The 26949-nt window shown below is 42.5% G+C and overlaps 2 protein-coding genes across 5 annotated transcripts in view; one reads left to right on the top strand and one right to left on the bottom strand.

Annotated features, from left to right (window-relative positions):
* Nucleotides 1-23259, top strand: part of cln3 (CLN3 lysosomal/endosomal transmembrane protein, battenin) — a 313824-nt gene extending 290565 nt beyond the window's left edge. Inside the window, exons 1-15 of one of the 4 annotated variants that reach the window (XM_072369723.1) lie at nt 7277-7433; nt 7527-7554; nt 8280-8376; nt 8486-8566; nt 9476-9555; nt 9726-9811; nt 10383-10455; nt 14120-14263; nt 16445-16575; nt 18536-18591; nt 18669-18737; nt 18933-18988; nt 19083-19176; nt 22711-22851; nt 23089-23259. In XM_072369723.1, the coding sequence (XP_072225824.1) occupies nt 7379-7433; nt 7527-7554; nt 8280-8376; nt 8486-8566; nt 9476-9555; nt 9726-9811; nt 10383-10455; nt 14120-14263; nt 16445-16575; nt 18536-18591; nt 18669-18737; nt 18933-18988; nt 19083-19176; nt 22711-22851; nt 23089-23205 (1308 nt within the window). In that variant the 5' untranslated portion in view covers nt 7277-7378 and the 3' untranslated portion in view covers nt 23206-23259. Of the gene's footprint in view, nt 1-7276; nt 7434-7526; nt 7555-8278; nt 8377-8485; nt 8567-9475; nt 9556-9725; nt 9812-10382; nt 10456-14119; nt 14264-16444; nt 16576-18535; nt 18592-18668; nt 18738-18932; nt 18989-19082; nt 19177-22710; nt 22852-23088 lie in introns of those variants that run through there. The other 3 variants (XM_072369724.1, XM_072369725.1, XM_072369726.1) reach the window with 3 other exon arrangements.
* Nucleotides 2753-5556, bottom strand: LOC140274035 (tryptase-like). The gene is made up of 5 exons (XM_072369727.1): nt 5451-5556; nt 4887-5064; nt 4424-4701; nt 3942-4084; nt 2753-3078 (listed from the first exon to the last, which is right to left on the bottom strand). The coding sequence occupies exons 1-5, from the start codon at nt 5500-5502 to the stop codon at nt 2899-2901; spliced, it is 831 nt and encodes a 276-aa protein (XP_072225828.1). The 5' UTR covers nt 5503-5556; the 3' UTR covers nt 2753-2898.
* Nucleotides 23260-26949: the final 3690 nt, after the last annotated feature.

The raw sequence follows: 26949 nt of genomic DNA on the forward strand, positions 1-26949 counted from the left end.
CATGTAAATTAAAGACCGATAATAGGCTGTACAACTGCAGCCTGTGAAAGAGGCTGTACGACCACTTCTACTTCTACCCAAGATATTTCACATCAGGACACACTGAAATATAATCACATCCTTTTCAGGTCTCAAAATTGAGTAAATTTATCCTCAGAGTAACAACAACACATTCCACATCACACTGTGTTGTTATTCATTGGACACAAACTGAGACAAAACAGTGTGTAAAACTAAGTGAACCCCTGATCCAGCAGCAGTGAGTGTAAAACTAAGTGAACCCCTGATCCAGCAGCAGTGAGTGTAAAACTAAGTGAACCCCTGATCCAGCAGCAGTGAGTGTAAAACTAAGTGAACCCTTGATCCAGCAGCTTGCAGCAGCAGTGAGTGTAAAACTAAGTGAACCCCTGATCCAGCAGCTTCAGCAGCAGTGAGGTGCAGTAATGGTTTCCTGTGGGACGTTATCAGTCTCTCTCATGGTTGTGGAGGAATCTCGGCCACTCTTCTCGCCAGCGTTGCTTCAGCTCATTGAGGTTTGCAGCATTGGTTTCTGCACAGCTCTCTTAAGGTCCCACCACAGCATCTCAGTCAGGCTGAGGTCTGGACTCTTGACTGGACCATTGCAACACCTTGATTCTTTTCTTTTTCACACATTCTGCTGTAGATCTGCTGCTGTGTTTGGGATCATTGTCCTGTTGATGAGCCAGTTTCAGCCCAGCCTTAGCTGTGGGACAGATGGCCTCACATTTGACTCTAGAATACTTTGGTATCCAGAGGAGTTCAGGGTGGACTCAATGACTGCAAGGTGCCCAGGTCCTGTGGCTGCAGAACCAGCCCAGATCATCAGCCCTCCACCACCGTGCTTGACAGCTGGTATGAGGTGTTTGTGCTGATATGCTGTGTTTGGTTTCCTCCAAACGTACTGCTGTGCATTATGACCAAACATCTCCACTTTGGTCTGTTCAAAGGACATTGTTCCAGAAGTCTTGTGCTTTGTTCAGATGCAGCTTTGCAAACCTAAGCTGTGCTGCCATGTTCTTTTTAGAGAGAAGAGGCTTTCTCCTGTAGCTCTTCCAAACAAGCCACCCTTGTTCAATCTTTTTCTAACTGTGCTGTCATGACATTTAACTTTTAACATGCTACCTGAGGCCTGTAGAGTCTGAGATGTAGCTCTGGGCTTATTCACCTTGGGGTGAACTTGCTGGGACGTCCACTCCTGGGAAGATTGACAGCTGTCCTGAATGTTTTCCACTTGTGAATAATCTTTCTCTCTGTAGAATGATGGACTCCAGATAGTTTGGAAATGGCCTTATAACCCTTCCCAGATTGATGGGCAGCAACGGTTGCTTCTCTAAGATCATTGCTGATGTCTTTCCTCCTTGGCATCGTGTTAAAACACACCTGAATGCTGCAGAGCAGCAAACTGACAGAACTTCTGCTTTTATAGCGCTGCTCACACTGACTGATGATCAGTTAATCAGAGCATTGATCAGCAGCTCCTGGCTGTTACTTACCCTCTTAGTTCCTGTGGAAGCAGTAAGGGTTCACTTAGTTTTTCACACACTGCTTCTGGGTTTTTTGGGTGTCAGTTTCTGTTCAATAAATCATGACACTGCGATATGTCGTATGTTGTCTATCTGATGTTGGGTTTACTGAGTTTTAACACCTGGTGAAGACCAGATGGTTTAAAAAAAGTATATATTTGTTTGTTTTTATGTAAAACCTCAGAATTTAAGAAGAATGTACTTTGTTTTTGTCATGACTGTTCATGACTGTAATATTCATTTTATTGAAGCCTTTCTCTGGTACAGCAAAGTCATAGAATACTGAAGGTAAAACTACTTTATGTTCCTCATTTATGGTGTAAAAGCTGATAATTTTCTCAGCCTTTTGAAGAAGTCATAGCTTATTAAATTGAGATGAAATGTACTACAGCAAGGTGGTACCAGAAGGAAAAGCATTTTTGTGTGTACAAAAGTGTTGAGTATTAATATCACATTTAACCGAGGGTATTAATGCCAAATGTGCTTAAGATGTTGCATTTGTGAGCTATGGCCAATATCTAATATGTCTAAATACTAATGCATCAATGTGTAAGCGGCATTTTGTGGTGCATAAGGGATGGTCGTCTTCAAACAGCCGATGTGGAGATGGTACAGGAAGAACTCTGCTGACACAGACGTGATCGAACACCGAGGTAGTTTATTGGTCACCAGGTCTGTATCAGAATTACAGATAGATGCATCAAATCTGGAGAGATTTTTTAAGCCAAAAAGTCTGTATCATCTCTCCCTCACTGGGGGTGCTTCTCCCCTTATATTGGGTAAAACATTTCTCTATGGGGTTGAGCCTGGGTGGGCTCAATAGTTAGGCTGAAAGATATATGTATATCTATATATCCCTGGTGTGGCTGTCCAGGACATCCTTCACTAAGGGAGTTACGCATGGATACTAAGGAATGTTTCTCCAGATGTTCATGGTTACCATTCTTCATCTCGTGTGTGGACACACGAACCTGATGCCCTTCTGCACTTCTGTTAAGTCTCAGACACTACATATTTCATTATTTCTGTTGTTTGAGCTTTAGTTAGTCTGTGCATCGGAAAGATTTAATAAAAAAATGACCTAAAGCTGTGGGCCTCTCATCACTGTGAGGTGCTATTTTGGGAGTTAGGAATGTAATGATGATGTTTTTTTCTTCCCCTTTGGCAAATAAACAGAAATTCACCAAAATACAAAGAGACACTAAAAGTGATGCTTATGAGCTTTAATCCAAGGAAGTTCAATGAAAGAGCCAGAGTGAATCAGCATTAAACGTTATATGTAGTGAGCATGCAAAGCAGAAAAGAAGGCAAATTATCAGTGGACTTGAAAATTCAGCTTTAGCTTCTTGGAGGTTTAGGCCTCAGCTGAGCCTTCCTCGTCCCGGTGGATGTAGCCATTGATGAATTCCAGATACTTGGACACCTGAGTGTAGAGGCCAGGGTTGTCTGGGAGACCACAACCTCCAGAACTCATGATTCCCACCTGCACAAAGCCTTTGGCTGTGCGACACACCAGTGGGCCGCCATAGTCCCCCTGTGGAGGCACACACAGCTGTCACTCAGATGCTGTCATGGTGTCTGTCTTTCCTCTGAGCACTATTCAATCATTGTTTTAACTGGTTGAGCTACCACACATCAGAAAAATATGGTCATTTTAGAAAAAATACTGTCGGTCAGTAACTGGGATATCAGGAGATGTGAAAAACCTCCTAAGAATTAGCAGCCTAAATTAAATACAGTTTACTCTATGACAGAAGAGGCACTCGAAATCTTACATCAGCTAAAGTACAGTTAGCAGCCGCAGCATTAAGCATCAAAGCCTATATGTAACTGGCCATCAGTTTTACAGCAGTAGCATTCAGCAGTTGTAACTTCTTTAGGTGGAACTGTTTACAGTTACAGTTGAGTCGTGAGGTCTTAAAGATAGAAGGCTTTGAGCCCGTCACAGGGCGACATGTTCAAGCTTGGACACTGCCTGATTGTATATTATTGTGAAAAGAGGAAGTAGTGAAGCCATCAACCTGACACATGAAGAGGAAACAATAACAGTTTGTTAGACATGACTCGGCACAGCTGAACAGTTTAAATTCAGCTCCAACCAAAAAGACTGCTTAGTACAGTGCTTTTTCTTTTCAAACAAAAACTTAAAAATATAAAGTTCAGCTTCAAGTCAAATCAGAATTCGTGAAAGCAGATTTATTTCTGTTCAAATGTGACGGTGCAGATTAATGTAGCATAAAACTTCTCAGTTGTAAGTTTGTGTTTCAATAAGTGCATTTACCACAATATTACTTTTCATCTATAAATATTTAGAACTTGAATTTTCAACCATTGATATAGGCCATAGATTGTTTTCACATTATGGAAATGAACTGATTCTTAAATTGTAAGACTCACCTTGCAGGCGTCCTTCCCTCCAGCTCTGTACCCTGCACACAGCAAGTTAGAGGGCAGCTTTTTCCCGTACGTGGTGCTACAGGTTTGCTGAGAAATGATTGGAATCTTAAGCTGTTGAAGGACCTCTGGATCTGGGAGTGGAACTGCATGGACACACACACAGAAAACGTCCAGGAGAGAACGTGATGTTCTTATGTTAGTATGATGTACTTTTATGTGCTACATCAGGTCTGTATGTATGACAGCAGAGGTTAAAAAGAGCTGTTGATTTCCACACACACTTCCTTGACTCCAAAATTTAAAAAATTTGATTTGCAACGGCCAACAGAATTATGTGGACATGTACGAATTCACTGGGAAGGTTGAAATACTTCAACCTTCTTAGAGTGTAAAGTGGTCATGGTCAAAAGCACATTTCTTTATAGACAGCCCAAGCTGTTGCAGTCATGTGTGTGCATTTTATAGACTATTACAAAACATACCATCCTTGCCAATATGTCCCCAGCCAGTGATCCAACACTCGGATGACGAATCAAAGGTATCGTCAGCACTGGGCAGGCTCACCGCAGCAACCAGCGGGGAGGATTTCACCTTTCTTTTCAGCTTGATCAGAGCAATGTCGTTTTCATAGCCACTGCTCAGAACCCGAAATTCATTATGACGGATGACATGTGTTATACTCATGTAATCAACAGATGCCTTTTGCAGCGCATGTGACCCGACCCAAGCTCCTGATCGACGCAGACTCGGCTGAAGTTGCCTGGCAACATAAATACACAAAAATGTTTTCTGTATTCACCAATGACCCACTGGTTCCCACACACTGCTGCACATCTAGCTTCTTTTCAAAGGAATTCTCAGGTTGCTTACTTAATGCAGTACTGTTTCGAGAGAGTTGTATGATGGTGGTATGTATGCAAGTGCCCTAGGTAGGAAAACACTTACTCATCCCAGCAGTGCGCAGCAGTCAGCACCCACTTCTTGTTGAGGAGGGAACCACCACAACGCCATTTTCTAAGGCCATTTTCTGTTGTGATGTTGAGGTGGACCATCCACGGCCAACTGCCATTCTTAGCGTCCTCTCCCCCAATGATGGAGCTCCTCACTTTAGCTCCTAGTAAACCTAAGAAAATGTTTCAAACTTATGATGATGGTAAAGTGGAAGCATTTGGCCAACAGAGATGTAACAACTTTGATTTTTTCCCATAAACATGGCAACTGTCATGTTTGTCTGGTGAACATAGGAAAGAGAGGGAAACAGAGCCTTGCTCTTCCCTGTGTGTATTACATTATGTTATCATCCTCCAATATCAGTATGAATTTCCTGGTTTTGTAATATAAGACTTAGGATTTTGCTACCACAGTTTCTGATCTTAGAAGATTTTCATTGACAAATATTCCACCTCCAAATGCATTATTAGAGCTGGTAAATGGAACCGCTGTCCTCTAAAACTAGACAGCTTAATCAACACAAAATAATGTTCACAAGCAAGGTATGTTCTGTCTCACCTCCAGTGTTGTGGAGCAGTACCAGCAAAACGAACAGTTTACACACAGCCATGGCTGGACCAGAGTAAGGTGAAGAAGAGGCTCTGCAGGCGAACAGGAGGAGCTGTAGCTTTATATACACAGCTGGAGAGGTGAAACTCCTATCAGCACCATCACCCATCCCTTTTCCTGTCATAGCACATGAAGACAGTGCATTTTATCAAGAACATTTAGGAACATTTCTAAGATGCTTGCTTGACATGTAATATTTCTGCAGCATTACAAATAAATATCATATTTTGAATCTACATTTGTGTGAATTTCTTCCAATGCTATAATAAATAAGTTTAATAATGTATAACATAAAGTTAGTCAGTGTTGCCAATTTTTAAATACAAAGACATGGTTATTAGGCATTTATTGTCTAATCTAGAATTTTGATCAAGCACAGGCAAAATTTACAGTTTATACTGAAGCTCTTCAGATATCCCTCTGGTTAGGTGATGAGTAATGAGACTTATTGAAGGCATTACTCTACCTCAGTGGTTCTCATCTTCCATCTCAGACGTATTTCCATGAAATGCCACTTTAAAATTCCATTATTGTACTTTTAAGTTTTCCTTATTTAAACCCCACTATAAATAGGCTACAATATGACAAATGTCTTAATTGTCAACCTTGGTGAAGATTGTCAAAGATTGGTGAACTGACAGCTGGAGGGGTGGCAGTTCACCTCCTTGTCGCGGCTGAGATGCCCTTGACCAAGGCACCGTACCCTCATGCTCCCCGGGCTGTGAATGGCTGCCCACCACCCCAGTATGGCATCTGTCTCTATGAGTGTGTGACCCTGTGCATGTATGTACAACAGGTTATATATATAGACCTGTATATAAATAAGTTATTATGCCATGCTGTCAAATAATGTTACCTAATGGAAGCATGTATAAAGTAAAAAGAATCGGTCCAAGCACAGAACCCTGGGGAACTCCATGACTTACTCCAATGTGTGAGGAAGATTCTTCATTTACAAGAACAAACTGGAATCTATCAGATAAATATGACTTAAACCAGTCTAATGCAGTTCCTTTAATCCCAATAACATGTTCAAGTCTCTGTAACAGAATGCTGTGATCGGTCATATCAAATGCAGCACTGAGATCCAACAGGACAAGCACAGAAACAAGTCCGCTATCAGAGGCTAAGAGGAGATCATTGGTAACTTTCACCAGTGCTGTTTCTGTGCTATGATGCACTCTGAATCTTGACTGAAACTCTTCAAACAGATTATTTCTATGTAAATGATCACAAAGTTGAGCTGCAACTATTTTTTCAAGAACTTTAGACAAAAAAGAGAGATTGGATATAGGTCGATAATTAGCCAACGCTTCTGAATCAAGAGTAGTTTTTTTTAAGTAAAGGTTTAATTACAACAAACTTAAACCTGTTTTAAATTTTCTTTGCACAAGAAGATTTGCTCCTTTTGTGTTTTTTGATTGGGGGGGGGGGGGTAGCAGGAGAAGAAGCCATTATTAAGGAAGGGAAACAGGCAGAAAAGTAGTTTTTGCTTTATATACTTTACTTACATATATGTTTACACCTGTTTCTATAAAAAAAAACTACTGTCATAATCTGCTGAATCGTTGAATTCGATGAAAGTTACTTAAAATCAAAATAATCTGCATCTGGTTATTCATTTGTTTGTTTGACGTTACCGCTGACATCTCAACAAAGATATGGTGAATATCGCAGAGACCCGAACGGGAACCTGCGGGGTTGGCTCCGTTTCCACGGGAATTTAGTAGCGCGAAACACCACGTGTGATGTGACGTTTACAAACAAGGAAGTCACGCAAAGTAGCGACAGCTGATTTTCAGTCCTCTTCGTTGCGTTACGATGTGTTCTGGACATTTAACCAGTCTGAGGTGTTAGTTTGGAGCCCGCTGGGAAGCATGGAGGAGGCAAGCAGCAGCAGTACAGGTTCTGTTCGGCGCCCTGATGGTACCGGTGGGTCAGACTCATCTGTCACCAGAGTCGGAGAATTTCAAACAATATTTCACTAACGAGTCACTCACGGTTTGTTATTCCAATGGCTTGTAGGTCAATGGCGGAACTGGATTGGATTTTGGTGAGTGTCCGGTGCTCTGAACCAGCAGCGAGGACAGAAACCACAGCTGCTCGTTGAAAGAAGCTTTTCTACAGGGAGCTTTTCTGACAGAAGACCCGTTAATCACACAATATACAAGTGTGGTTGGGATTTTCATGGCAAATAAAATGGCAAGAAGCAATTACAAGAACTGCTGGCTCTGAAAGTAAAGTTTAAAGCAGTGAAGCAGCTTCCTCACAGTATCACGTGATTCCACACACGCGCACACTCACACCCTGACTGACACGGGACCGTGTTCATTTATTACATGTGTACGACACACTCCTACTGTTTTTAACTTGTTTCTTACAGAAAAGGAATGTGCCGGTAATTATGCAGCACAAAGGGAGATTTTGGGTTGTGTGATTGTGTGAATGAATGCAGTAAATAGAACATATTGGTGTTCTAGCCCAAATACCTGATGATAAGGCCTCAGAATAGGTTGGTGGATCTCAAGTTAGCCTAGAGTTCAGTGTTGCTTCTTCATTTTAAACTTAAAGAGGGTGTGTGTTGCTTTAATTTGTGGAATAAATACAGTATGCTGCAGTGAAGAAAAGGAGAGGTTTGGGTGCATGTTTGACAATGAGTGACAGGCTGACACAGTAACTATGTAATCAAGTTTCCTGCAGAGAAATGTTGCAGTCAGTGTTTAGTTGGGGTTTACTGGATCTGTTTTTTCCTTCTTTTATCTGTTCCGTCCTGCTCAGGCTTCTTGGATTGTGCAACAACTTTGCTTATGTGGTCATGCTGAGTGCCGCCCACGACATCCTAAAGAAACAAGAGTCAAAAAATTCCACTGCATCTGTAAGCAAGCTAATGTGTACTAAAACATTTGTGTCACATTGTTCATTAAAAGTAATTACTAATGGTGGAAAACCATCGGTGTAAATGATGCTCTTATTTTACGTTCTAGGCTTCAGTTACATTGGCTGTTGATTTCCAAGCTGGCAACAACAGCAGCAGCACCTATGACTGCAGCCCTGTCACCACTGGGGTAAAGAGAGATTCACCACACAACTCGGCCACAGCATTAAAACCACTAAATGCCTCGAATTCTTTGAGGACTGGACTCTCTGAAGGGGTCCTGCTGTGTCAGGCATTATAAATGTTAACATATTCATTAAAGTGCAACCTTTTAGTTTGATTACTGATTTAAATTCTAATTTGAATACAGATTAAGGCAGTCTGAGGTTTGTTCTGGTGCTGCTGATATTTTACCAGGGAAATAGTTTCTCAGAGAAAGATGTTTAATCTTTATGCATTTGCCAGGCGCTTTAATCCAAAGTGACTTACACTCATATCCCAGGTAGGCCGGTAGGGGAAGGGGCTCTTGCCTAAGGACCACTACTAGAGGTAGTACGTTTCATGCTGGGGTGTCAGGATTTGAACCCAGGCCACCCACGTGAAAGATGTTCCATACATCCATGTTACATGCTCAATCAGCTGTGGTTTTTCGAACAGCATAGTTAAACCTGAGTAACCTGTTCTGTACCTAGGATGACAACAGAAATGCCTTATTTAAAATGAGTCATGAAGAATTCCACAGTGCTGGTGATGCTTCTACAGACACATGTCCAACACACCAAAATGCCATATCCCTTATGACATATACACTAAGCTGTGAAGTGACTGACTTTAAGTGAAACACAAGCCCTGGAAACAGCCTTTCAAGTGTTCACCTCATGTGACACGTGAGTCTAACTGCATGCTTGTGCAGATGGCAGCTCGGGTCTTTGACAGGTTAGTTATAGTTCATTCATTGAAAAAGGAGCTGTGGCACGTGTAAAACTTATTTTTTGGTTGAAAACATTTAACACTTCTGACTTTTTACTTTGATTATTAATGAGAATGAGTTTAAATATAGTATCTTGATGAATTAATGTATTCTCACTTGTGTTTGCAGGCTGTGCTGTTAGCTGACATCCTCCCAACGCTTGTCATCAAGCTGGCTGCTCCCTTTGTGGTTCACAAAGTACCTTATGGGTAAGACACTTTGTATTTGCCTGTGCAGTATTCATTGGAAAGAAATATGACTGTACTTCTGCATGTAGAGGAGTAAGTACCTGGATAGTAACTGACACATGGGAATTGTAACAATGGAAAAGCCAGATTCTTAACCATTCTTCTTCTTTTTTTGGTTGTTTTGTCTCTAGAGCTCGCGTGTTGTTCTGTGTCATCATGGCAGCAGCGAGTTTCCTACTTGTGTCCTTCTCCTCTGCTGTGTGGATGAGTGTTCTGGGTAAAACCAACTGTTATTAGCTGTTTTGCTGTCTTTTACCAGTATTGATGGTGGAATTGACTTGAATGTGATCATTCGGACGATGGATTTGATCAAGTTTGAAACTTTCATTTCCTCTCTTATCTGTTGTGAGCGCTTCAGTTGTTCCACAGGAACATGATTCCATCTTAGATATGCGTGAGGATGCTTTTAGAGATGTGGATCTTCATACTAAGGCTGATGAGTAAGCTGACGTTCAGGTTGAAGCTCAGATGCAATGCTTATATCCAGTTTATTGCACATTGCCCCATTGCGCCACACACTGAAACCTCCTCTGCCCCCCTCCCCCAGCCTGTCTGTCTCCAGCAGTCAGGTGAAGAAGCAGCTGAGAGACTGAACCAGTACCTAGAAAAATGTGATGAAAAAATCTAATGCAAATAAGACATAGGAGATAATTGTGGATTTCAGGAGGAACATGAATATCACTATGTCTATCCTGAGAGTGGAGTATGTGGAGGTGGTGGTGGGCTGCAAATCTAAAATCCCTCACTTCCTTCATTCAGATCAAGCTCTCTACCTTTTTATTTTATAGGAGTGATCTTTGCCAGTATGAGCTCAGGACTGGGAGAACTGTCCTTCCTCTCTCTCACTGTCTTCTTCAGTAGGTAAAAATTCTCCATTTAATTTCATCCTTCTTTTCTTCACTAAATGTCTCTTCATTCAAGGTCTGTTTTGAGCTTTAGTTGACTGCGCTCATTGCATTTGTACCTGCTCTGTCCCTAATGTGACATTGAGAGGTAAATTGTTGGTGCGGGTGTTTTCTTTACCCCTGATATTCTGACTAGGTTGCACCTAGAGTCGTAGAAACATCACTTTCAACACGATTGTGGACTGCTGCAGTCACATTAACAGACACGCAGCAGTGGGATATATACAGTCCCACCTTAAATAATTCATACCCCTGGTAAATTTAGACTTGAAGTTACTTTTATTCAACCAGCAAGTTTTTCCTCGATTGGAAATGACACAGACGATAATAAGACCATGTGCAAAATCATTTCTCAGCTTTTATTTACATTTGAACAAAAAGTGATAATACCCTTCTCAATAATCAACAGAAATGCCTTTATTGGCTATTACAGCAATCAAACGCTTCCTGTAATTGCTGACCAGCTTTCTGCATGTCTCCACCCGAACCCTTTAGCAGCGATCTCCAACTCTTTCAGGTTGGAGGGTCTCCGTACCATCACCCTGATCTTTAGCTCCCTCCACACATTCTCAGTTGGATTGAAGTCAGGACCCTGGCTGGGCCACTGCCAGACGTTAATGTTTTTGTCCGCTAACCATTTCTTCACCACTTTTGCTGTGTGTTTTAAGATAAGATAAGATAAGAAAGATCTTTATTAATCCTACAGCAAATTCCTGTGCCAGATAGCTCCACAATTACAGTGTAAAAATAAGTGTATTGAGGATCAAGCAAGATACGTTAAATGCAAAGTAAAGCAGATAATGGCAGTTTTCATTGATGGTTGAAAAGTGTAATAATATTGCACATACAGTTCAAATATTGCACATCTTCTAAAACATGATGTAATATAGCACAGGATACATGGAATGACATGACCTTAAAGTGCACATGAGAATGAACGTTAGGTCAGCATAATATTGGTCAGCTGTTCTCATTCAGGTGTGTCAGTTTTCCTTCCTGCAGAAAGGGGAGGAGTTATAAACTTTGATGGCCACAGGTAGAGAAGACTTGTGGCATTCTGTGGTGCTCCTCGTGGTCTCAGTCTACGGCTGAAGGTGCTCCGTTAGGATCCCAGTGTGGCGTGCAGGGGGTGAGAGGTGTTGTCCGTGATACTGAGCAGTTTCCTCAGCATCCTCCTCTCTGATACCTCCACGAACGACTCAAGTTCTACTCCCAGGACAGAACCAGCCTTCCTGACGAGTTTATTGAGTCTGTTAGCGTCAGCTGCCTTCAGCCTGCTGCCCCAGCACACCACAGCGTAGAAGGTGACACTGGACACCACCGAGTGACAGAACATCTGCAGCATGGTTCTGCAGACGTTGAAGGATCCGAGTCTCCTGAGAAAATACAGGAGGCTCTGACCTTCTTAAATATGGCTTCTGTGTTTTGAGTCCAGTCCAGTTTGTTGTCTATGTGGACGCCCAGGTTCTTGTAGTCGCCCACAATGTCCACCTCTGTTCCATTGATGGAGAAGGGGTTCGGACGGGTCCTCTGTTTCCTAAAGTCCACCACCAACTCCTTTGTCTTTGTGATGTTGAGTTGCAGGTGGTTTAGTCCACACCACTCCACAAACCTGTCCACTACACTCCTGTACTCAGCCTCCTGGCCTCCGCTGATACAGCCCACAATGGCAGAGTCGTCCGAGAACTTCTGCAGGTGGCAGGACGGTGAGCAGAAGCTGAAGTCTGAGGTGTAGAGCGTGAACAGGAAGGGAGACAGGACCGTCCCCTGTGGTGCCCCTGTGCTGCTCACAATAGTGTCTGACACGATGTTCTGTAGCCTCACATACTGCGGGCGGCCTGTGAGGTAGTTGGTAATCCAGGCCACTGGTGGGGCATCCACCTGCACGTCCAGTAGCTTATTCCTGAGCAGAACAGGTCGAATGGTGTTAAAGCGCTGGAAAAGTCAAAGAACATGACTCTCACAGTGCTGCCTGCCTTCTCCAGGTGGGTATAGGCCTTGTGCAGCAGAAAGATGATGGCATCCTCCACTCCAATATGGGGCTGGTATGCAAACTGCAGGGGGTCCAATGATGGCTCGACAGCTGCACGAAGGTGCTTCAGGACGACCCTCTCCAGTGACTTCATGGTGTGTGATGTCAAAGCCGCCGGTGTGCAGTCACTGTGTGTGTTAGAGTGTTTCTTCTTTGGCACAGGGGCCAAGCATGAGGTTTTCCACAGGTCAGGGACAACCATCATGCTCAGACTCAGGCTGAATATAAATTGAAAAACACCACACAGCTGAGAAGCACATCCCTTAAGCTCTCTGGGACTGAGGCCGTCGGGGCCCACAGACTTTCCAGGCCGAAGGCAACTGAACTCTCTTCTCACATCTCCTGCGGTGATTGTGAGAGTCGTTGTTGTGCTGAAATGTCCACTGGTGCCCAAGGCCAAGTTTCTCTGCAGACTGTTTGAAGCTGTTGTTGAGAATCTTGATTGTTGCTCTTTTTTTCACGGTGCCGTTTACTGTGATTAGGTTCCCTGGTCCATTGGCTGAAAAACACCCCCAAAGCTTTAGGTTCCCACCACCGTGTTTGACAGTGGGGATGGTGTTCTTAGGGTTGAAGGCTTCTCCTTTTTTACGCCAAACGAAGGATACATCATTGAGGCCAAACAATTAAATTTTTGTTTCATCTGATCATGAAACGGAAGACCAGAAGTCTTCTTCTTTGTCCAGATGACCATATGCAAAGGCCAAGCGGGCTTTTGTGTGCCTCGTCTGGAGAAGCGGCGTCCTCCTTGGTCTGCGTCTGTGAAAGCCAGCAGTGTGCAGTGTCCGTTGGACTGTCTGCCTTGAGACGTTGCCACCAGCAGAGCCCAGATTCTCCAGGATGGCCTTGGTGGTGATCCTTGGATTCTTTTTCACCTCTCTCACTATCCTCCTGGCCAGCACAGGTGTCACTTCTGGCTTCCGACGACGACCTCTGAGGTGTTCCACAGTGAGGAACGTCTTGTATTTTTTAGGAATGCTTTGCACTATAGCCACTGCAACTTGAAAACACTTAGAGTTGGCCGTATAGCCCCCCTGACCTGTGAGCAGGCACAATGCGCAGCAGCAGATCCTCAGTGAGCTCCTTTGTCTTAGCCATGACTGTCCACAAACCCACTGCAGAGAGCTGCTGTTTTTCACCTGTTGAGTTGATTAAAGTAGCTGTTCCCAATAAATCAGGTTAATTAGGATACTTTAGAATAGCTTGGACCATTTGGAATGGTATAGAAGTTTGGATTTTCCCAAAGACTGACAGTTTACAAAGGGTATGAATAATTTTGGACATGCCACTTTTTGTTCAAATAAAATAAATAAAAGCTGAAATTAATTATTTTTTTTCTACAATGATGCCTCTTGTACATCGTGTTATTATCTTCTGGAAGGCGCCTGTGTCATTTCCAATCAAGGAAAAACTTTCCGGTTGATTAAAAGTAACTTTAAGTCAAACCTTGCCAAGGGTATGAATAATTCAGGGGTTAACTGTATGTATGTGTATATATATATATATATATATATATGACATCTTGACTTTCTTGATTTCAGACATAGTCTCTTAGTTGGGGTTGTTAACACTGGTTTCCCACCTGCCTTAGAAATGTATTGGAAGGCTGGGGCTCTGGCACTGGTGGTGCAGGTGTTGCTGGTTCCATCCTCTACTCAGGCCTCATCCAAGCTGGTCTCTCACCCAGGACTACACTGCTCATCATGCTGGTGGTCCCATTTGCTATGATAGTTAGGTAAGTGTGCAAAGTGCTAAAATCTGAGAAGCCTGCATTTGTTACCTTTGTTGTTCCTGATGATATCTGCAGTCAGTCATTTTCACAACTCATAAAAAGAAAGTCATTTCCAAATTCAAATTCTTATCACATCTGCACAAAAGCATTGAAGAATAGAAACTCGGTGGCTTCTTGTCCTTAAACATTGTTCTGACCCACAGAGTTGCCTGTGCCTCACATTTTGTGGCCACTAAAATAACCCATGTTGATCCGTTTACTGCTAGAACACTACAACACTTCAGTGGCTCAAATGTAACTGCACAAATGAACATCGTGTTCATTTAGCTTTTAACTTAGTTGTGAATTCAATCTGTTGCAAAGTGAATTTGGCAGTGGTCAAAGGAAAAGGCCTAGGTCCAAGTTCCAGCTGCTGAAACTGGCTACAGGAACACGGAGTGCAACTTTACTGGTGGGGAAGGAGCCCAAGCTACTGCCAAAGATATAGCGATAGCTGTTGGTTGTTTATTTGCAGCCAACAACAATTCAGAGGACCCAGCCTTGTTGGAGTCGGCAGGTGGAGAGCTTGAGGGTGCGCCACCAGGGGAATCCATTGTGATGCTGAGATTTCAGTGATTGATTTGTAATCCTATCAAAGGGTCTGTAACCATATTCTCAGGTGAAGAACTGAGCTTTTAGCTGGCCATCATGTGGTGATTTACTGGAGGTGAGTTGAGTCAAGAGGTTGGGGAGGAGGTCAGACAGGTTTGGCACAACTAAGCTTCTTGGGTTAGGGTGTGCTGATAATGTTAAACAGAATCCCATTCCAAGAATTCTTCAGTTCCCATCTCAAGCAGAACTTCTCCCACCTTCCTAAGTAAGGCTGAGAACACTGAGTATGAATGGGCTGTGTTCTGGGCTTCCATTGCTGAGGCAGCTGTATGTAGCTGCAGCCATAAGATGGTTGATACTAGTTTTGGCAGCGATCCTCATACCTGCTTATGAACACCTGAGGGGAAGGGAGATGTCAGGCATGGAGGAGATTGGTGAGACGATTGATCATAACTTTTGACTGGCCTCGGTGAGGTTCTTTTAAACTGTCAAACACCTCCAGATGGGGAAACTGTGCTTTACCAACACTTTACGTTGGGGATGATGTGCTGCTGATCACAGTAGGCATATGGTCTGGCAGTTGAAGAAATACTGACCTTCTCAGCCCAAATGATATGCCTTCCATGATAGTAGCAAAGCTAGTGAGTTTGTAGGAGACTTGCCTATCACCAGTGTTGAAGCTGTTGTAGTTCCTCTGCTCATATACTGAGACAACGATGGGGGTTCAATTAAGTGGCACTGTTGAGCTGTAGCCATAGACTTTACCGTGCATGTAACCATGATGAGTAATTACTGGGATCAGTTAGGTCTCAGTCTGATTGCTGTATACATAAAAACACTGCTGTAATTCTGCATGACGATGTACTGCCACAACTTTTTCAGTAAACAGCTGAACATTCTGGCTTTGCTAAAGATACCTTTAGAGCATGACCTGGATCCACTAATAATGGATGAAAGTTAGTGCCTCTAAATCTGAGCCTATGCTTCTCAACTGGAAAAACTAAAGTAGAGTTCTCCCTTCTGGTCCTCTCAAGTGGAGGATTTAAAATATCTCATATTGTTGTTCTTGAGAGATGGCAAGCAGAAGCGAGAGATGGGCAGACAGAGCGGGGCTTTGTCAGCAGTAATGAGGGTGCTGCGCCGGTCCGTTGCTGTGCTTTTCCTGAGCTGAAAGGCAAAACTTTCAACTTACTGGTCCATCTTCGTTCCATTCCTTAGCTATGGTCACGAGATCTGTGTAGTGACAGAAAGAATGAGATCACAGATATGCGCAGCTGAAACAAGTTTGCTTCGGAGGGTGGTTGGGCTCAGCCTCAGAGATAAGGTGAGGGGTTCAGGTTAAGCATTTAGTTAGGTAGTTACTGTTGAAATAAAATGTTGCTGTTAGCACCAGGGATAACAGGGAAACAATATTTCAATTCTCTGTATGTCCTGTACATATAGCAGCATTGATAATAAAGTTGGCTTGACTTGAAATGCATGTTTAGGGGACAAGGGACTGTAAGGGACAAGGGACTGCATTGTGTCAATAGAGTCCCCCACAGGTAATATAAATCAGACATTTGTGTGTTTGTATCCCAACACAATCACCAGTTATTTTGGCCTGCTGGTTCCTGTATCTTCGGTACCTCAGTGGAGGACGATTGAGACTGAAAACGCAGCCGTGAATTCAGATGAAAGACAGTGGCTTTTGGATGGAACAGAACAGGATAAATCAACCCCAGGTAAATGTTACAGACTTACAGCCAACAGCATAACATAATCATAGATTAATTGGTACTTTTACAACTGCTTCCAAAAATGTGGAATCACCGCTCCTGGAGGTTGTTCATACAGCTGTTTTAATTTGTTGGAAAAAAAGATAAAAGTTATGACACAGCTTTTTTAGTTAGCGGCCGAACATTCTGGCTTTGCAAAAGAAGTTTGACATTACTTACTTACATTGCTGTAATCATAATGTCAGTATTTTGTAGTTCTCAGCGAGGGTCACATTTAATTTGACTATAAGGCAATGAAAGCACATGTTTTGCTTATGAAATATGAATTTTTTTCTTTAAATGAGAGCTTACACTTCAAGTGACTTGCATTTGACCAGATAACTTTATCTGGTTCAGATGTTTTATCTTGATTTTTTAGAGGAAGCGAAGCGATAGGGAATATGCATGAATATCTAATTAACAGTGAAAATGCCTCTCTCCCCCCCCCCCCCCCCCCCCCTCCCTGCACAAACCAAATGGCTCTTCACAAACTCTAAAAACTCTTTCAAACCAAACTTCTCTGTTTATGGCTCGCTGTCTATACTGTTAATTCTGTTTATGCTGCCATGTGCCATATTTCTAAAGATTTGACTTATACCTTTTAGCTTGTATATATTTATCTTCTACTTTATATTTTATTTCACTGTTGAAATAAAATGTTGCTGTTAGCACCAGGGATAACAGGGAAACAATATTTCAATTCTCTGTATGTCCTGTACATATAGCAGCATTGATAATAAAGTTGGCTTGACTTGAAATGCATGTTTAAATACCATTTTTTGCACTCCATATATGATAAGCATAATATTAGTTCATCATTTTATATTTAATGTAGCCTTAAGATGATTTGATGTAGCCTTGGATGATTTAATCATGATTTTTTTTCCCTTTGAACTAAACAAGTTTCTTCCTGCTTCCAGTCGGTGTGCTAAGCTCAGCTTCAGGGACAAACTGAAAGCTTTGTGTCTCGTAGATATTGGACTGTCCTCGTAAGTCTTTAATAGTTGCTCATGTTTGGCTGCTTGGGAGTAAAGAGCTTCGCCCACAACAACTGCATGAAGTTTTAAAAGGATTCAGGCTGATATGGTCAACAATGCCAAAAACAGCATGCACTGCTTTTAGAGTGAGTGAGTGCTACAATCACAAAGTAACACTCTTTTTATGGGATGTAATAGACATTTACGTCACTAAATTTGAGTTAAACATGTGACTGACACTATCTCTTTAGTACGCATTCAGTTTATTTATGTCCCGCATTTTCACAATAAAAGTAATCTAAAGGCACTTTAAAGATACAGTCCAGTCTAATTCATTATTATCCTACTAAGTCCAATTATAATAGCAATAGCATAGCCAAGGAAACCAACATATCCCATCAAATCTCTCTGATTTAATCCCCCGTCCTGAGCGTGCACGAGGCGACCGTGGACAGAAAAAACTCCCTTTCAACAGGAAGAAGCCTCCATTGGAACCAGAACCAGGAAGGGCGGCCAGCTGGGGGCTTAGTCGACAGGAGAGAGGGGTCAACAAGCACCATAACACCTTGCTGCATTGTTTCCTTTTGATAGCAGTTCGTATGCTCATGACGCACATCATTTGTACCAGTTAGTCTTCTGTGCCCTTCACTACTAATGAATTCCAGAATTACATTTCTGATTCTCTCTGGCATAAACTAAACTGCCCCTAAAATGATTATCACCAAGATATCAGAGGGACAATATCAGATTTGAACTTTTGAGTTGTAATTTATTGTTATATGTGTGTGAAGATCATCACTTTACCATCAACTTTGTATCAGTAGAAGCATGCCAACCATTTTCTCTTCCAAAGTGTCACACAGGAAATGTATATTTAGTGTGACTTTAAAATGATGCTGTTTTGTTATTCAATAACTACACCTGCCATGTTTTTTTGCCCTTGAATATAACAGAGGACAGGGCTACGGGACCTCTTACCTTCACAGAGAGGCTGCACGTCATCCGAGTAAGTGCGTTCCTCACATGACTGTATTTTAGTGTTTGTCGGGTCACACTGTGATGGAACTTGACTTCTGTGAGCAGGGCTTGCTGAGGTTTGTCTTTCCCCTTGGACTGGTCTACTTCGCTGAGTACTTCATCAACCAAGGCCTGGTAAGTTCTGTAGTGCCATCTGTCATCACATTTATCTGGACATTGTCTGCTCTAGTCAAACCAGACTTCCTCTTGATGTAAGCTGTTTGGGGTTATGAGATGTAACAGTTATTACATTGCTATTTAAACATTAAGAAGTACAGCAATGTCTCTCAAGTTCTTGGGCCAAGAATGACATGAATTTTTGCTTCTCAGATGGAACTCCTGTTTTTTCACAACTTTTTCCTTTCCCACGCAGAGCAGTATCGCTGGTTAGTTAACCATTTTGACATATTATTCTGAGAGAACCGATTAATTTAGATTTTTAAATGGTTATGTTTGTTTATTGTTTGCCTGTGTGCTCAGGTACCAGACACTATACCAAATTGGTGTGTTGCTGTCTCGATCCTCCCTGCGCTGCGTGAAGATCAGGAAAATCTGGACTCTCTCTTTACTGCAGGTGAGAGTAAGATCAAGTACAAGTCAGCTGAAAGGACACATGTTGAATGTTTAGTACATCTACGACCACTGCAATTCAAGTGACTTCATCTGTAATATCCAGCTCTGCCAACTTGATCGGTTAGGTTGTAGAAGAACCTGTGAATACCACAGCCTCAGATTTGTCCTGGGTTGTTTCTACAGTGATGCAGTATGCTTCAATATGGTAAAGATTTGCCTGAACAAGTAAGAAATCCGACTTCATAATCACATGCCAGTACAAGAGCATTAGAATCAACTGAGCATCTACAGTGATCAGGAGATAATCTTCCAATAACATAAGGGGCAATTGCTTTAATAACCTACGGGGTGGATGTGTTAACCTTCCAGTTTAACCTTCCTGCTATCACAGGAGGTTGACTATGATATTATACACAAAATGTGGGATAACTTCACACCTCCCACTTGGGTTACTCGTCATTGACCAAGTAGGCCACAATAACTATCCTTAATACAACAATGTAAAATGATGAACATGCAAAACCTCTCAGGTGACAAAAATAAACAAACAGCAATAACTGCTCAATGAAACAGATTCAGCTCAAGTCCGGCATTCAAGTGCCCAAGGTCCCAGTACCTCTTAGGTACTCAAGGGGGTAAGCGAAGCCCCTCTTGCTCCTCTACTGACAGCAACACCACCAGCCTCCTGACGTCCCTGTATAGAATTGTGGAAGGACACGGCTCCTTGTCCTTCCTTACTTGGGGCAGCCCAATGGGGAGGCTATGACAAATCTTCACCTTGACGTTTTGGACAACACCCTTATCATCTGGACATGACTCCTCGACACAACCCAACTTGAATCGACCCCAGAGGGCATTTTGGTTCGCAACCCATACCAGGTCTCCGACGGCGACTTTCCTGGCTGGGGCATGCTACTTTTGACTAACAAACAGATGAGGTCCTGCCAGCTGGCTCCAACGTCCACCTCCAACGCAGTGCGAGGCCTGGCTCCAATCGGTCTCTCATTGGAAAGGTTAGCAGCCAGGTAGAGTTTGGAACTCAAGGACGGTCAAATCACCCTCTTCACCAACACTGCTCAACGACCTCTTCTACACGCGGACAGCTGCCTCTACTGCCCCATTCCGATGCGGCGAGTCCGCTGGACTAAACTCCCACACCCAGTCAGTCCCAGTCACAACCGCTCTCCTTTAGATTTCCTCCTTATCAACACCTGCCAGAAAGCTGTAGAGATCCTCCAGCGCAGGTCTGGCCCCCACGAAGTTGGTGCCTTGGTCGGACCAGAGCTTTTTCGGATGACCCCTTAGGGCAGTAAATCGCTGGTAAGTTTTGAGAAAGCCCTCAGTCGACAGATCCTCGACCAAATCTGCATGGACCGCTTTCAAGGCCATACAACTAAAGAGTACGCTCCTTCTTTTTCGCCACCTCACAACATCCCTAATTACATATGGACCAAACAGGTCCAGCGTTGTGTACTCGAAAGGAGCTGCTAGCCCAGTGCGTGAGGAAAATCTTTCATTACTTGAAAATATAATTTGGCTCTGCGCTTCCGACAATGAATACACATGTCCACAACTTTACGAGCGACTCTAGGGCCTTGCACCACCCAGGCTCTTTTCCTCATCCAAAGGAGGATACTGGCAATGCCTTCATGGTTGGCACAGTGGGCTTCATCTGCAAGGAGAGTGCTGTGCCGCTCCTTGTAGGGGACCAGTGGAACTCCAGGCCCTCCCGTATCAAATGACTGAATCCGGTCGTGGCACAACAAGAGACCCAATGCACTGTTCCTGTTCACAACCAGACGGTTTAGTGTAGTCGTGGGGAAGGTCATACCTGCCTGGGCAGCGAGACATAAGTCCTTGAATGCCTCCTCTCGCTCCTGGACTGTGAGTACTGCCTCCCACTGTTCACACTCGTCGGTTCGATTTCTACCTAGTAACCAGAAGTGCACGGCTCTGCGGATGTATCCCAAAGCCCCACAGAGTTTAGTTAAAGTAGCAAACCTTAGAAGATTCACCTGTCCTACAAGAGCCAAACCCCAAAATCTCTTCATACTGCAGGCGCAAGATGCTGTTGATGAAGACCCTGTGACAGTATCTGGCAAGGGTCCCCTATTATCGACCGCAGGAGGCCCTGTGACCGCCACGTCCTCAACCATGGCATTTATACCAGTAGGTGTTGGTGGTGGTGATGATGTCAACCCGAAGTGGCTCTATTAACGATAGCTGAAATGGGTACAGCGCTACTGATCGTACCGGGGTATTGCATGCTTTGTGCCAGTGATTCGATTCATTCACTGCCATATATCCAAGGATAAGTACCCTTGCTCAGATAAGGAGCATAATCCAACTATAGCTATAATCGAGTTAATCGCATCATGAAGACCCACTGAGTGAAACCTGGAGGGTTGTGATTGGACAGGACGGTCTGTCTGATCAGTTGTTGGGACTTTTGTGTGCTAGTCATGGTTTGTACATAACAAACACCATGTTTGAGCTCAGGGATGTCCGTAAGTGCACCTGGTACAAGGACACTCTGACTCACAAGTCAATGATTAACTTTGTTATTGCATCATCAATGAGGAGAAAGCTGAGTTGTCTTCGTCCCAACTTCCAAAAGAGGTAGGGAACATTGACTCCGAATCCCATTCGTGTGTTGTATGGAGCTGTGGCCGTAAGGTGGTTGGTGCTGTTGGCAACCTCCAAATTTGATGATGGACACCCTTGGTGAAGGGAGCCAACAGGTTTTAGAAGGTTGGTTAGCTGGGACTCCAGCTGACAGGTACCAATAGGTAAAGCAGAATACGACTCAGGCAGTTTTGGGACGAGTTTGGTGAGGCTATGGACTATTGACTTTTGGCCAGCCTTGATGAAATTCTGGGAAACCATCAGACGTCTAAGACGGGGAAGTTCTTCACCAACTCTGTTTAAAGTGACAACTGAGTGCTGCTCACCATGACTGAGGATATATTCTGGTAGTAGAAAGAATGCTTTGAAGATTTTCTCAACCCAACTGATATGCCTTCCAAATAGGAGGCAGAGGTAGGGAAGAATGGGGGCGACTTGACAATAACTGGGATTGAAGTTGCTGAACTAGTTTAAGAACTCTGTGGAGGTGGTGGTTAAGATCAGCCCCCACTTCCTTATGGCCATGTATGTTGTTCGGCTGTCTTGGTTGACAGACCTCTGCATCTGTTGGGGCAGCAGCATCAGAGCCAGAGACTCAAGGAAGGCTGGCTCTGTGCTGGGAACTGCTCTGGAGTTGATCTTTAAAAGATTGTTGCAAAAGCTGCTCAACATAAAGGCCAGTGTGGCGCCCTTTTGCATAACACAGTGATCAAACAACAAAGCCAGCATCAATAACTTGTTACGTTGACTGTTATACAATGACTAATGATTCCTCTCGGCCAGTCCTAATTCTTAATGCTGCAAATGTAGTATTATTCCATTGAATACAGTTCAAAGTAATGTTTCCTTGAAGTCTGTGTCTCTGAAGACTTACATGTAAGTGTTGTTTTCTTCTTCTGCTCCTCTGCAGGTGCTGAATGCAGTGTTTCTCCTGTTTTCTGTACGTTACCAGTTCCTGCCCAGTGCCTGGCTTGTGTTTGCAATTGTTCTTTATGAGGGTCTGCTGGGGGGGGCTGCGTATGTGAACACCTTCTACTTCATTAGCAAGGAGGTTTGTAATTCAGGATTATGAAGAGCTGTTTGATCTTGATGCAAATTCAACACTTTGCTTTCTTGCTGAAGTCTTAATATCATTTATTACTCATTGCTTTGAATTTATTTGTATTTATTTATTTTTTTGCCTACATCACTTCAGACACAACTGTGTGCTACTTGATTTGATTTGTGTATTATTCTGCAATAAGGGTTTGAAGTAGGTCAGTCCTGATGGATTTGTTCTCCCACACAGGCTGAAGACAGACACAGGGAGTTTGCCATGGCAGCTGCCAGCGTAGGAGACAGTCTGGGCATAGCTCTGGCTGGACTGACAGCTTTTCCCATCCACCAATACTTCTGTTCCCTGTGATGGAGCCTACAGATGGACCAGCAGAATGAATAAGCAAGACATGGATGTATTTCAGCACGGCAGAAGTTACTCCTTCAGAAACATAATTGATTCCATATTCTCAAGATTTATGTTCACCATTAAGTGAACCTTCAAAGGGGAACTCCAGTATTTTTAAACCTAAACCTTATTTCTGGCATGAAATACGTTAATCTACTCACGAGAACAGTTTGGTGAAAGTCGGCATCCTTTGGAAGATATTTAGAAAACTTAAGATCCGTGTATATCCATACGGAGGATATAACGGAGTGAAGGGGCTTAGACGATGCAGCCTCTAAATAAGGCATCTTTATTTCACCAATACTTTAAGACGAATGAATGAATTAATGCGTACTATTCAATCATGATTTTTACGGATAAGCGGCAGATGATGGATGGATGGATGTTCTCGGTAAGTAGATGAATGTATTTCATGCCAGAAATAAGGTCTAGGTTTAAAAATACCGGAGTTCCCTTTAAGTTGAGTTACAAACTGAAGCATCTGGATGGGTTTTTTGCTCCTATATCCTGCGAACTGTGGCCTCACAAGATGGTAACAGTTAATTAATACTTTTTATTTTGATTTCTTTTTTAAATATTTTTTTCTTAGTTGTGTTTTGTTTGTTCAGTATTTTCTTTTTTCAATCAGTTTTTTTTAGGTAGCTTTTAAATCAGTAATTCATGATTTCTGGGGGATATGTGAGAGAGAGCGGTGCCTCACCACTGCTCATGCCACATATTGGTCATGGCCAGGGTGTTCTCTTGTAAGGTCAACAACAGAAGATATATGTGGAAATCTCAGACTGAGTGGCATCAGATAGAGATTAGGTTTTGACCACATACACACAGAACATTATCTGAAAGTATAAGAGAATACCATAATGTACTGTCTTTGGGAATTCCTTGTACACTGCCATGTAACATGTTTCTATGCTGTTCCTATTAATGAATTCACCATAAGAGGATGCTAAGGTGAGCCTGACTAGTCTGGTCTTTTCTCCAAATTTCTTATTTTAACTTAGTGACAAATGTGGAAATGGGAGCTAGTTAAAAACACTCCTCACTTTCAAATTTGAAGAACAAAATCAGACCTTATTTATAATATAAGTGAATGATGGCTTGGATGGGCACTCTGCCCTCTGAGGCCATCATAATGATGGTCACATTGGATGAAAGAAGACAAAAATGTTTAAGTTTTTATATAGAATTTGTCTAGATATATGTGATATTTTGGATGTGAAAGAAGCTTGCTTTAGTTTTTACAGATTAATCTGGAGTGACATCACCACAGAAAAGTGAGAGCATTTTGAGGGAAAATATTGCATTTTCATAAAACTATAACAATCATTGTGTTCAAACCTTCAAAGATATGAAAGAACCATTAAGCTCATTAAAAGTTTTATCTTTTGTTACCTGTTTAAATTTCACATTATTTCTCTACAATAAAGTATGCCTGAGTTATAGGGCTCCAAAGCGGGCGTAGTTTTGCACTCATTTCAGTGGAAATTCATTTATTTCCTATGGGACAATATTAGTGAAAACTGTGCTCAGTCCTCAGTTTCAGCTCCTTTTCAGCCAGCTTGAATTCCTTGAGGACTTCTCTAATAGAAACAACGTTCTTCATGGATCAGGCTCCATCTTTCTTGTACAGCAGGTGACGGATCAGCTCTGCAGGATGGAGCCTTGTCATGGAGCATTTTTTTCACTTTGGGAGCTCAGATTGAGATCCACCTGAACACCTCCTGCAGAGGTGATGGCTGCCATCTCCCCTGGTCCTTTACATCAGCCCATATCATCAGTGATGGAAGGAGAACAGAGTCCACCTGAACACCTCCTGCAGAGGTGATGGCTGCCATCTCCCCTGGTCCTTTACATCAGCCCATATCATCAGTGATGGAAGGAGAACAGAGTCCACCTGAACACCTCCTGCAAAGGTGATGGCTGCCATCTCTGGTCCTTTACATCAGCCCATATCATCAGTGATGGAAGGAGAACAGAGTCCACCTGAACACCTCCTGCAGGGGTGATGGCTGCCATCTCCCCTGGTCCTTTACATCAGCCCATATCATCAGTGATGGAAGGAGAACAGAGTCCACCTGAACACCTCCTGCAGAGGTGATGGCTGCCATCTCCTCTGGTCCTTTACATCAGCCCATATCATCAGTGATGGAAGGAGAACAGAGTCCACCTGAACACCTCCTGCAGAGGTGATGGCTGCCATCTCTGGTCCTTTACATCAGCCCATATCATCAGTGATGGAAGGAGAACAGAGTCCACCTGAACACCTCCTACTTTTGGCTTTTCTGGATGGAAATCCCACTTCCCTCAGTCGGTTTCTTACTGTTCGCTCACAAGTATTGGCTCCTGTTTCTGACCATTAGTTTTTAATTTCTTTTGTTGGACATTTTCTATCTCCACACATGTCACTTTAAGTTTTCTGTCCTGACTCTCTGACGTCTTCCTTGGTCGACCTGTATGTTTCCTTTTTACAAACTTGCTCCAAATTTCAGACACAGCTGACAGGGAACATCTTTTCCACACTTTGAGTTGAATTACCTTGAAGGAGTTTTATAATCCATTGTTTCCACTGACCGCTCTCTAGTTGGGGCCATGTTTCCTGTCATTATTTAGGTGCATCAGCTTGTTAAGCTCTGCAAGGACTCTCTTTTAACTGCAGACTTATTTTTATGTTTAGACTATTTAAATTATATGGGTTGCAATTACTCTTAAACCAATTGTTTTGTTTCTTTTTTATTTTCATTCTTTGTGTTTCCCTGATTCTTTCTTTATGAATGAGTGATTTTATTTTATTTTTCTTATTATTGAGCTAAAGAAAATTATAAATTATAATAATGATGTGTTTTTCTAAGCCAGAGTGTTCAGATGTGAGATGTCATTCTGTGTCGTGTCCTTTTCTGTAGAATAGAACATCCTCCAAGAGGTGATTTCAGAATTTTTGACAGATACTGTATTTTCTGCATGCTGCACATGGACTCTACAATCAAACATTAATTATCTCCTGATACAGGACACTTAAACACCTACCTCCTACAACAGAATCAAAGCAATAAAATTAGTAAAAATATCAAAAAATCACAAAAATGAACATTGCCTGTTTAATCTGGAGTGCATAGAATGCAGTGATGGTACTGTGACGAATGTTTGTGGTTATTTCAGATCATATAACATTTGCCTTTAGTCACTGGTGTCGTTTACGCTGTAACCATAAACTCGGACATGCACTCCAAACCGTTGCCCTGTAATAAAACTTAGATCTATTATTTCTGGGACTTCATTAAACAGTTCATTAACACATGATGAGACGGTTTTATTTTGTTAATTTATTTTGGACAGATTGACTGTTCATAATAAATCTGAAAATGCAAAATGTCCCTTACAATATCATAAAGCTGTGGATGATATTTTATCAATTTGCTCTGATAAAAAGCAACAGCAGAACGCAGAATTATCTATCCCACAATCACTGAGGAGAATATATCCCCAATGTTTGTGTCGTAAAACTAAAAACGAGTTTTATTCTAAACATGTAGTGTTTTATCTGGAAAAAAAGTCCCACTTGCTCTAAACAATTTAACCTTTACATTTATTCCTTTCATTCTCATAGATGGTTAGTCATACTCAATCTACCTCGATTTGTACACAGTTGCGGAAGTTTTCGGTGTGGTTCAAGGCCGGACTGAGCGGTGCGGGTTCCTTACACCGGAA

The sequence above is a fragment of the Leuresthes tenuis genome, unplaced genomic scaffold, assembly GCF_036924035.1.
Source record: "Leuresthes tenuis unplaced genomic scaffold, fLeuTen1.0.hap1 SCAF_17, whole genome shotgun sequence".
NCBI lineage: Eukaryota > Metazoa > Chordata > Actinopteri > Atheriniformes > Atherinopsidae > Leuresthes > Leuresthes tenuis.